Here is a 12,035-nt window from a genome sequence, read left to right on the forward strand (position 1 = left end):
TTATTTTTAAATATTATTGAATTAATTTGTAAATGTGACGTAGTTAATTGGTAATTTTAGAATTTGACCAAATTTGACTAAATTTTGTAATTTTCCCACATATATATATATATGTATATATATATATATATATATATAGTAGCGGAGTCAGGAATTTAGATTTGGGGGGCTAATGTTAGTCGTGCGGTTGAGAATAAATGTTCAAAGTCCAGCCCATTAGGGCTAGGTAAAAAAATTTTAGCCTCCAACGCGTTAAAACTGTAAAAATGTTATAATTATTGAAACTAAGTTATTTGAATTTCAAAAATAAGAAATTAATTTTTTTAGTGGTAAAGAGTCCATTTAAATTAATTAATAATGGTAGCATGTTTTTATAATTATTGAAAAATAAAGTTAAAATAAATAAAAATTTCTAAAATAAAATGAGATTAGAGAGAGTTGAACCTAGGACCTCTAAAATAGAAGAGGTCTTCTTTAACCGTCTCATCTACCTTTAAACATTAAAATAATTCTACATAGAGTCAATATATATTAATTTTAGAGGGGGCTCCAAGGGAGAAAATAACCCGTACTCAAGGGCGGAGCCAGTGACAGCCCCCCGAGCCCTGGGCTGGCTCCGCCCCTGTATATATATTCTTATATCTAAGTAAGCATATACTCCAAAAAATATTGTAGAATGTGGTAAAATTCAGCCAGTTAAACACCAGTAAAATAACTGATTTACCCTTGTAAATTAGTTTAAATATATGGTAGCTATAGTTAAACAAAAAGCAAAAGACTTTTGTTAGAGATTATAATATATCTGCAATCATTCCCAAAAATATATATATATATATATATATATATATATATATATATATATATATATATATATATATATATATATATATATCTGCAATCAACATGAAGAAATTGAAATTCTACTTTAATATCTAGCTAAAAACGTTATTTTTAAAATATAATTTTCAAAACATGACTAAATAATTGAAATGAAATTGAAACGACACGGAACGTAGAAACGTTACTGAACAGAAGCTTCAATGAGATATTATTGGAGGTTTCAAGGTAAAACTGTTCGATATTAAATATTGCGACAAGGATTTAGATGTTTTAGCTAAAATTGAGGATTTTAATTAATTTAATGTTTTAAATTATTTAGTAAGGTGCTGTTTGATAAAACTGAAAATTAAGTGCTGAAAAAATAAGTACTGAATTTTAAGTGCTGAAAATATTGAGTGATATAATTATTATAAAAATATTAGTTGATAATGTTTAACTTAAAATGTTAACTCAAATATTTTGACTTACCAAAATAAGTGCTTTTTAACTTAATTTATTAATTTAAGTGGTGGAAAAATAATTGTTATCAAACGCACTTAAAATAAATAAGTGTTTAATATTTTAATTTAAGCCATTAAGTGGCTTATCAAACAAGGCCTAAGTTTGCTTATTTAATATTCAGTTATTTATGAGTCTCATTATTTAGGATTTTTACTAATTAGGAGTTTTTCTAAATAAAAATTTGTATCTATTTAGAATCTTGTCTATTTAAAGAGTAGAAACATATTAAATAAAATTAATTAAGAATTTTCCATTAAGAAAAATTAAGAGAGTTGGGAAATCTCTTCCAAATCATCATTGAACTTCAAGATAGACGTTTTTAAAAATAGTAAAAACAACAATTTTCTTGTAAAAAGACATGGCAAAAGATCTTATTTGCAAACTGATAACCCACAATTCCAAGAATCGAAACTTGGCTCTAATACTAATTTGTTATGGTAAAAATTGGTACTAGAGTCACGTTTCGATCCTGGGACCTGTGGGTTACAAGTATGCAAATAGGATTTCCTGTCTTCACAAGAAAATCCTTGATTTTCTTTATTCTTTGAGTCGCATTATCTTTGAAGCTCAACGATAACTCGTATAAGAACACCAAACTTCTTTAATTCTCTTTTTTATTGCAAAATTCTTAATTGGCCTTATTTAATTTAATCACCCCTTCAGATATACAAAGATTCTAAATATATAAGAATTCTTATTTAGAAAAATTCGGGATTAACCTACAAATTTAGCCATATGATTATTTGAGAGAACCAATTCAACCTTCACATACAAAATTGTACAATCTTAAGCCTAATATTTACCGGATTGTGTAATTTCAAGTTTTATTGGAAGATGTCAGAACATAAAACTGCAAATGAAAAAAACGTTTTTGTCAATGAGACTTGAAATTACACCGCCTAGTAAAATTAGGTTTAAAATTACATTATTTTGTACGTAGAAATTAAATCTGATCTCCCCAATAACCACCGTAAGACTAAACATATACCTTATCCCTTTCAAAATAATAAGGGGGCGTTTGGTTCACAAAGGGTAAGGGAAAAGGAATCAAGAAAGGGAAACTAAAGGGAAGGAAATGAATAAGCATTAATTTTGGATATGTTTAGAAAAGGGAATGATGTTAAGAGAATCCAATTCCCTACAAGGCCTGGGGTAACCTAAAGTGGGGTAAACGCATAATCTAAAATGGGTAAAGGAATGAGTTTTTTTTTTAAACAAACAAGAACAAAAAGGGAAACCCACTTATTCCCATTCCTAAAGACCCCGAACCCGAACCAAACGCCCCCTAAAGGTTAAGAGATATAATACTTGAACTTTAGCTAAAGCTTACCATTTTGAGTAGCTATATATATTGCGCTGACTCCAGTCCATTTAGGTTCAGCTTCTTCGCCTACTTTATGACCTCTATTCCATGGTATAGCCATTTGAAGTAATTTTTATTTGAAAATGAAACAATTAGCAGAGTTATTATAGGAAGATGGTAAGCAGTAACTAAAGGAGGGAAGCAAACCATGGTTGAAACTGATTAAACCATGGTTGGATTAGAGCTGAACCACTGTGTAAACATCAAAATTCTGTGTGAAACGGACACACATTGCATGATTTATATTTGTAAACATTGTACTTATGCCAGCTTATTGTCTGAGTCTCGAATCATTCAAATGACATGAGACCACCAACTAACCTTCTTTGCCAAACGTTTTCCCCCTTTTAATGGGGTAAAAAGTTTCTATAATCCCTAGTAAAGTATGGGCTTTAAGTAGTTTTTTATACAATAAAGTCAGTTAAAATAGTAAATTTATCTCAATATAATGGGAGAAAATCTAATGTCTCCATTTCAGTGTCTCCTCCCATGTCACTCTCACAAAAAGTGATTCTCACTTAATTAAAATAATATATTTTGTGAACAAGGGGATCCACACAATAAAAATGAACATTTTTTTGCGAGAGGGACATAGAATGAGACACAAAAATAGGGACAACAGATTTTCTGCCCCATAGTTGAACTCTACCATCTCAACACATCATAATATATCTAACATAGAGTTGCCACGTGGCAGCCACATATACGTGGCAATTAATAGAATAAAACCCGTAATACGTATCCCATATTGATCCAAGTTTTTTATTTTTAATTGCCACATGGCAACACTTATCAAACATATTGTGAGGTTGTGTTAACCACATCAGCTTTTCGGTAGTCAAGATCATTGGATCAAACCATAATGATTTTATTGACACAAATTTACTACGTGATCCATAATGATTTTATTGACACAAATTTACTACTTTACTGGCCTTATTGGATCAAACAATACTTTAGTACCACCGGTACGCAGCACTTTAACGACCATAGAAACTTTTTACCCCTTTCAGTGAGGATAAGATATAAATTTAATACTATAGTTATTGAAGAACGGATTTTGATTCTATGTATAAAATCATAGAATGTTAACACTAACGTTTTACAGATAGAGAAATTTTAGACTCCATTAACGACAGATCCAACAAAAACCATTTCCTGTTAAGTTAGTACCATGTCTGTGCCACATAAGGTATAAATTTAACTATATGATTATTGGTAGATAACAGATTTAGACTCTCCGTATAAACCCGTGAGAAGCACGAACATTTGGATGGTAGTGGAACTTAGATGGAACAGACATAGAACCAAATTAACGCAAAATTGCCTCCTGTCACACGGCTTTATACGTAGAGTCTAAATATGTGTTTCTCCCAACTAACTTTCTACCTTATCCCTTTGAAAAAGGAAGCACGGTATCAAGATATCACTAACCAAATCAAGAAAACAATAGAGAGAGAGAATAAAGTACTTTGACTACACAAAAATAACAACCAAAATATGCCTCTCAAAAAATGCTAGTTGAAATTTTCAAAAAGTAAACATAAATGTGAAAATGTACATGTAGTTAATACCACATGTATAACTCAACCAATTGCTGCAAGTCTTTCCTATTGGAGTTGCCTAATCTAATAGTTGAAGTTTTCAGAAAAAGCATCTTCATATTTTTACTATATTGCTTATCTTGGAGTAGGGGGAGGAGGAGGAAGATGCGATTTCGCCATTCCAACCCATGCGATAAATCCAACTGCAAGGATTATCCACCCGCAAATGTCGTATTTGAGATCACTGCTTTTTTTGTTCTTCTTGGAAGCCTGAAATTCAAATTAAGAAGAAAAAGTTGAGATTAAGAGTTTGGATGAAGTTTCTACCAATACTTAAACAGAATTTAAATATCATATTTCTATAAATTATTGGTGACGCCTCATGCCATGTGGTTAACTTGCTAACAATGATCCTAACAAGCTAAGATTGTCAATTTCTGATACAACAAGAAGATTCATAGAGACAACCCGCTTATGTTCCCTGGTAAAAGGCCTCAATAGAAAGAAATTGCAGAAAACGGAGAAGAAGAGAGATTCTAAGAGAGGAGACTAATCATTCAAATCATAAACCTAATCGATACAAGCAGGCAACTTATAACCGTTGCGCAATTGGGAAAAGCATAAACGGAATTGCTAGTTGGCTGGCACGTGTCCAAACTGTTACATAAAAGACAAATAACAAAAACGCTGCTAAAAGCTAATAAAACGCAGAAACAGATTTCTCACATAACAGCTTAACACGATTCGTTTGACACGAATATCATTTTGTTACATGTATATCATATACTATCATGTAGAATATATAGATCACATAACACGATAACTTGTTATGACACCCTGTCACCTAGATGTTGCTTTCTTTATATACATTCAGGCTGCCAATGAATGAGATGTTAGTCTCAAAATTTTCAGAAGCTTAGATAATAGCAACAGCAGCAAGGTCCTCAGGCATCATACGAATAACAGAAACATGGGGGGAACGTGCAAATAATAAAAATATATGGATGTCTGTAAATTTTTAAAATTATAAGAATGAACATTTATTTATTTTTATAAAAATACATGAAGAAAAAAGAATTCACATAATAAAAAGAAGAGAAATTCTACTATGGTCCCGATCCTTGGACCTTACCAATAGAAGCATGGCAATTAAACGTTTTCTTTCTTTACACCCAATCATTTTCCAATGAGGTGGTATGCTTCTCGTTTTTTCATTGGTCGGTCCAGTGTAGAATTTCTCGTAAAAGGAAAAATTAGATTTTTTATTTTTATTTTGAAAGCTGGTAGAAGTGATCTAGAAAATATTAGTTATTTAATAAACACGTGCAGAACATTGATCCACTTCGGAAAGCACATTACATCTTAGGAAACGAGTAACCAAATTTTAAGAAATGACTTTCCAATTTTTTTTAAATTGTAGAAACATGACCCAAAACGTTTCATACAAGTTTCCATGAGTTTCAATTCCCGAAATGGATACAGAACAGTGAAACGGTTTCCGTGCAGCATAGCTTCAAATTTCTTTAAAACAAATAAAAAGTGCACCATGGCAAGTTGTATGCTTTAAACAAAAACCAGTTGCACCCTTAATCCTCAATACTAAAATTATTGGAAATGCTCCATTATTTTGCATTTACAAGAGACTGATCAGCTATGAACACACCCCAACAGTACAGTGTGTTTTTGAGAATATGGGGGCACATTCTTTTTTAAACAAATATGAACACACACCCCAACAGTCGACTAACACTCAATTGAGAAACATGCTGTCTAATAATAATAGCCATGATCTATGTTGCATGAAAACATTGATTTTAAAGCGTTTCACGTATTGGAAACCGAAACTCTCGGAAACTTGTGAAATGTTTCAGGTAATGTTTCCGTGGTTTAAGAAAATTGGAAACTCCTTTCTTAGGATGTGTATTTTCAGAAGTAGACCAATGTTAATCACATAAGCTTTCGAAATGAAAAAAATCACTTTTTTCCCTCTACTATGCCACTTGAATTAATTTATTTAATGTACATATAAAAAAAATTAAGCATACATCCTTGTGATTTTGAAAATTTATAGATATACCCTTGTATTTATATAATTTACATTTCCCCCACACATAGTTATTAAAGGCGCATGGCGCAAGGGGTCCTGGAGCCTTGGCGCATGGCAATGGCACGCGCCATAGCGAGACAAGGCACACTTACAAAAATAAAAATTACAAAACTATAAAACTAACATAAAAATGCAATGAATACTAAATCATGAAAATATCTTAAGCATAAATAAATTTTAAAATGCAAAATAAACTCCATATTAGAATAAGTTGAATACTAAATCCTAAGTGCTACTCCTAATCAAAACTCTCCAAATTCATCACTCCTCATCATCACTATCACACTCCTCATCTAAAGCATCATCAAACTCTTGATCATGAAACTGACCCTCTTCATCCTCATCAACAAAATCAGTTTCTTCTTCCTCCTCATCTCGAACAACTACAGGGGCTTTCGCAAAATCCGTTTGATATGTTTTCTTTCTACTAAACTTCTTCCTCTTATAAATTATAATGACTCTGTCTCTTCCTCTTCAAATCAAAGAGTTTCTTCCTCTTCTAATAAATGTATAATCTCTTCCTCTTCTAATAAACGTATAATCTCTTCCTCTTCCAATAAACGTATAATCTCTCTCTTTTAATACTTTTTTTTTTAATAGAACTGCCCCTAACTGCCAAGGCGCGCCTTTGGCAACTGCCTCTTGGCACAAAATGGCGCACCAGGCACGCGCCATGGCGGTTGCGCCTCGCCATGGGGCTGCCATTGCGCTAAGGCCTGCGCCTGGTGCACCATAGGCGTGCCTTTAATAACTATGCCCCCACGTTTCCTTTTCCTATAAATATTGTTTCTCAGTGTCCATTTCCGCTTCAGTTTGCTTCTCTGTTTCTGTTTTCTTGTAACTTGGGTCATGATAATATTAATGTGTTCTAGAAGGGTAATGGAAGATTAAAAAAAAAAAAAAAACCCTATAAAGTAGAGACTCCAGAGAGCACAACTCTGAAACAAATCAATGCAATTGCAATCTGTGATCAAATATAGATAGAAATGGGTAAGATGACATACTTGTACTAGCCTAACATAGGTGCATATAAATTCATAGGCAGTCATCTAGTCTAGATAAATGTTACAACTAAAAAAAAAAAAAAAACATGCTTCAGGTTGATTCACAGGAAACTTTTCAATGAGTACACAAGATAGAAGAAGATTACTTCAAGCCAGAAGTTCAAAATACAGAAGACAGTATGTGCTAAATGTAATGAAATTTTTCACATTTTAATACTTAGCTCCTTTAATTTGGGGAATTCCTCCCCATGAACAATGGCAATGTTTTCAAACTTGCCCCATCTAGACATTTTAATACTTAGTTCCTTTAATATGAAGAATTCCGAATTCCTCCACTTGAATAGTGGGAAAGTTTCAAACTTGCCTCATTTATATGGTTTAAGTTCCTTGTTTGAAAAAAATCCACAAGAAACAATAAGGCATTTAGGAAAATCACCCCCCAACTGAATGCAATAGTAAAACACTTTTATTTCCTACCAGCACCAAAAAATAATGTTCTACACTGGAAAAACACCATTTACTGTAACAAGAGTCTAGAAGCTCGCATATAAAAATTTATGTTGAAAGTAGAACAATGTTATCCTTAAATACTTATATATCTTCCGGTGACAAAAGTAACTGCTTTTTTCGTCCCAAAAGTCTCTAACATATATAGAAAGCCAGAAAACCTCTACACAACACATGCTTGTGCCAAGAAAAAAAATCCCCAAAACTCTCACCTTTGCATTTGAAGAAGTAGAAGATGCTGCTTCACCCAAGGCCTGTTGACTTATTCCAGATTTATGGAACTCCACATGCATGTCTGGTGCCTGAGAGGATTAAAGGCCAGACATGAATATTTATTCCAAGTAAGAAATGGCAATATTTCATACAAGTTTCAGCTAGCATTCCCTTAGTAAACGTTGCAATCTTGCTCCACGAAATGAATTCTATTTGTCACTAAGTCAAATACTATAGTTTCCGATGATTGTTCGTTGATATCATTATCCCAGTCTACATTTATGCAAGTTGAATTCCATGGAAGGCAAGTTTCAATCAGTATTTGTCAAAAGTAAAACTCTTCAATGAAGATGGAAATATTTAAAATCAACACATCAATTAATTTGATAAGTAATGCATCAAATTAACTTTTAGCAAATGCATCAAATTGATGTTTTAGCAACTAACTTTTCTTTAATAGTCTAGATGTCCATCAATCATTTAAGAACCAACACCCAATGTTGCAAAGTTGCCATCCAAGAAAAATTAAATCATTAATCGATTTGAAAACGTGAAATCTAGTCAAAAATAAATAAAATAGCTCCTACAAGCTCATAGAATAAAAAAAATTACAGGTTTTCCACTTTCAAGCTTCGATTGATGCAAATGCAAGACCACATAACAAAATCAGTGCCCATTTGGTTCTCCTTTTTGTAGTTCCTTATAAGTGTTAGGTTAGATTGAGAAACAACTACTCAGTAGCTATTTTGGGATGGAAATCAGTTAATATCTACAAGCTACCAACAACAGCAAATGCAATAATATATAACAAATTCAGTGACTGCTAATTCTCCTTTTTGTAGCTCCTTATAAAGTGTTTGGTTAGATTGAGAAACAACTATGCATAGCTATTTTGGAGTGAAAATCAGTTTATATCTATAAGCTACTAACAACAAGCAGTAAACAGCAATCAACAGCTAAACCAACCAAACAGCCCCTTAATCATTCACAGGCGTCAAATCAAGAAAAATTTGAAGCATGGGAGAAGGTTGCAAGCAAATATGCATACCTTAATAGTGACTTCTAGAGACTTGCGATAGAGTTCATTATCAGGATCCTACATTGACAATAACAAATTTCAATAGTGAGCTTTTAAGAATCTAATTGCTTACAAAAAATAAAGTTTCTAAATTCAAATCTTGAAAAATTAATTGAACTACCTCGTCAACTGCTTGTTGGATGTAATCCCTTGCCTTATCAAAGTATTCTTTTGCCTCTTCTATGTCAGGAGTTAGAAATGCAAAAGAGGTATTTGCATTACTTATATACCATAAGGTCTCCGCCTTGGTAGGATTTATTGCCAGAGCCTCTTCCAACTTCGAAATACCATCTGTCAAGTTAAAGCCCAATCAATCAACACAAATAGGGGTGGCAAGTCGTGTGCGTGGATCGTGTTCATATCATGTCAATTATCGGCTTAGTAGCAAATGAGTCAATCCTAATCCAACCCAAAAAGGTTTTGTCACAATCATGTCAACCAAATTAAATTAATGTCGTTTTAGTATCCTTCTCTCATCTCACATGTAGTTTTACTAGCTTTGCTAATGGTGGCATTTAAAAATATATGAGGATATAGTAAAATTCTATATATTTATCATTTTTATATTGGCAGGTTATCTCTAACCTTTCAAAAGGCCCCAAAATCTATTTAGCAAACCCTGAATCTGCTTATATTGTGTTGGTTCGTGGAATGTGTTCACAGAGCATATATAATTTTACTGTCTATTAAGGATGACATGTGAAAATATGATTAGTGTCATTTTCGAGTTAACAGGTCTAATAAAACTAACCCAATTTCAACCTCTAAACACAAACACACAAATTAACCAGAAATAAGCAAACTTAAATTCCGACTGCAACAAGTAAATATACCGTTTAACATCTTTTTTGCTTCTGGAGCGCTCTGTAGTTGTGATAATTCAATCAACGACGCGCCCCACTTGGTCAAGTTCTGCACGATTTAAGCAAAAAAATTCACTAGTAATTCACTCTGAAATCAAACTTCCTACTAAAAACAAAGCTAAATGATTACACCGATCCCACTACCAATTCAAACATAAGTGTTAATAGGCCGAGCCTGAAAGCAAATGTATGTGTCTATTCATTAGTGACATAGTGAAAAACTGGAAATGCATACATCAGCATCGAGAGGATCCTGGGCGTAGGTAGCTTCTGCTGCTATTCGAGTGTGCTCGAACATCATGACCCGATTGAAGTCGTCTTGAGAGAACTCCATTTTCGTTTCGACTCTGTTTGGCACGCTAGGGTTTTGTAAAACACCGAAATAAAAGAAGAGAGATAGAAAGCGGCTGGAGGAAGCTGCTTGCTTTGTATCTGTGCTTTGTAGTTAACTCAAGGCTGCTGTGTATAAAAAGGTAATTAATTTATTAGTCCTTATATTTTGACAAAACACACTGTTAGTCTCTATATTTTCAAAAATACATGATAAAGTCCTTAACCTTTTTCTCGATGAACTGTTTAGTCCCTAACGTTTTTCTCGGTGAACTTTTTAGTCCCTGCCGTTAGACTCTCATATAGATTTTGTTAGTCAATTTGGATTTGCGTTATTCTTTTTCTTTATTTTCCTTTCTTTTAAACTCTAATGCATCTGAAATCAATTTTGAGTGTTCTTCTTCTTGATTGTCTTCTTAATCGTTCAAATTCGTAAGCATTGGATCTGTTCTTTTTCTTGTTCTCCATACAAATAGCTTCTTGTTTTAAATTGGATTTCCTCTTCTAAAGTTTGAAAATAAATAGTAAAGGGAAATTTAATCATTTCCGAAGTCATAAACGGTAAAAAAATCTAACAAACAGACGGAAGGACTAAACAGTTCACTGAGAAAAAGATTAGGACCTTACCATGTGTTTTTTAAAATACAGGGACTAAACAGTGTGTTTTATCAAAATATAGGGACTAATAAATTAATTACCTTTTTTTATTTTTTTAAGGTTTTGACATGTATAGTATTATTTTATTTTATTTTATTGAAGAAGTATTATTTTATTTTATTAAAACATTTCTGTAATAAAAAAATTATCAAACATTTCTATAATATTTTTTTGAAATGTAATCAATATGAATGATAAATCTAGAAAAAGTTATTGATAAAATAAAAACACGTGAGTCATGAAGGGTACTAGCTTGTTAGAATTAGTTAGTAGAAGAACAGAAATTAACAGCTGTAAGTTTGTACAGCTGTTATGAATATTTTGTATAAATACCTATTGTGACAATTCTACTTTTCAATAAGAAAGAATACAATTTCACTTTATCTTCTCTAAAGAGTTTGTTAGCATATTGTTAACTTGAAGATGGTATCAGAGCTATAATAGTAGATCCATTAGGTTTTTGCCTGTTAAACCCTAAAAAAAATGCCGCCAAGGAAATTGAACAAGAACAAGTCATACGCAGACACGGTGCGTAATTCTGGAGATACAGATCCAGAAGTTCATACCGATTCAAGCGAATCAAGTGAAAGAAGTGAAAATCACGATCGTAATCGCAATCGCAACTCACCGATGCAGAATCCAACAGCAAATCGAAATCGCAATCCAAATGCAGAGCATTCTTCTGATTTCACCGATGTCGGAGGTATGCGATCTCAATTCAATACACATAATCATGATAATCCAAGTTTAGTTTTGGTTAGTACTGTATTGAGCGGAGGAAATTACATTCCCTGGAAGAGATCGATGCTTCTTGCGTTAAGTGCAAAAAGAAAAACGAAGTTTATCCTTAAAAATGATAAACCTGCAGATGAGGATTCGGATGCTTATATTCTATGGAAGGACACTGATGATCTTGTTTTCTCTTGGATTATAAATGCATTAACTAAAGAATTAGCTGAGGCTTTCTTATTTGCATCCTCCTCTTATGATCTATGGAAAGAGTTAGAACAGAGATATGGAGAGAGTAA

The 12,035-nt window shown here is 32.7% G+C and overlaps 1 protein-coding gene across 1 annotated transcript; it reads right to left on the bottom strand.

The window, feature by feature from the left end:
- Positions 1–4,156: 4,156 nt before the first annotated feature.
- Positions 4,157–10,457, bottom strand: LOC136231048 (mitochondrial import receptor subunit TOM20). The gene is made up of 6 exons (XM_066020293.1): positions 10,256–10,457; positions 9,991–10,069; positions 9,279–9,448; positions 9,128–9,175; positions 8,079–8,168; positions 4,157–4,518 (listed from the first exon to the last, which is right to left on the bottom strand). The coding sequence occupies exons 1-6, from the start codon at positions 10,352–10,354 to the stop codon at positions 4,384–4,386; spliced, it is 621 nt and encodes a 206-aa protein (XP_065876365.1). The 5' UTR covers positions 10,355–10,457; the 3' UTR covers positions 4,157–4,383.
- Between the last annotated feature and the right edge of the window lie 1,578 nt (positions 10,458–12,035).

Source organism: Euphorbia lathyris, chromosome 5 (genome assembly GCF_963576675.1).
Source record: "Euphorbia lathyris chromosome 5, ddEupLath1.1, whole genome shotgun sequence".
NCBI classification, from domain to species: domain Eukaryota; kingdom Viridiplantae; phylum Streptophyta; class Magnoliopsida; order Malpighiales; family Euphorbiaceae; genus Euphorbia; species Euphorbia lathyris.

What these genes read in the sequence shown, in the direction of transcription:
- LOC136231048 (XM_066020293.1), bottom strand. Translation starts at nt 10,354, where the DNA reads ATGGAGTTCTCTCAAGACGACTTCAATCGGGTCATGATGTTCGAGCAC. An exon ending in AGCAAAAAAGATGTTAAACG is followed by an intron (nt 9,449 to 9,990) that starts GTATATTTACTT and finishes TTAACTTGACAG; the next exon opens with ATGGTATTTCGAAGTTGGAA. An exon ending in TCCAACAAGCAGTTGACGAG is followed by an intron (nt 9,176 to 9,278) that starts GTAGTTCAATTA and finishes TTGTCAATGTAG; the next exon opens with GATCCTGATAATGAACTCTA.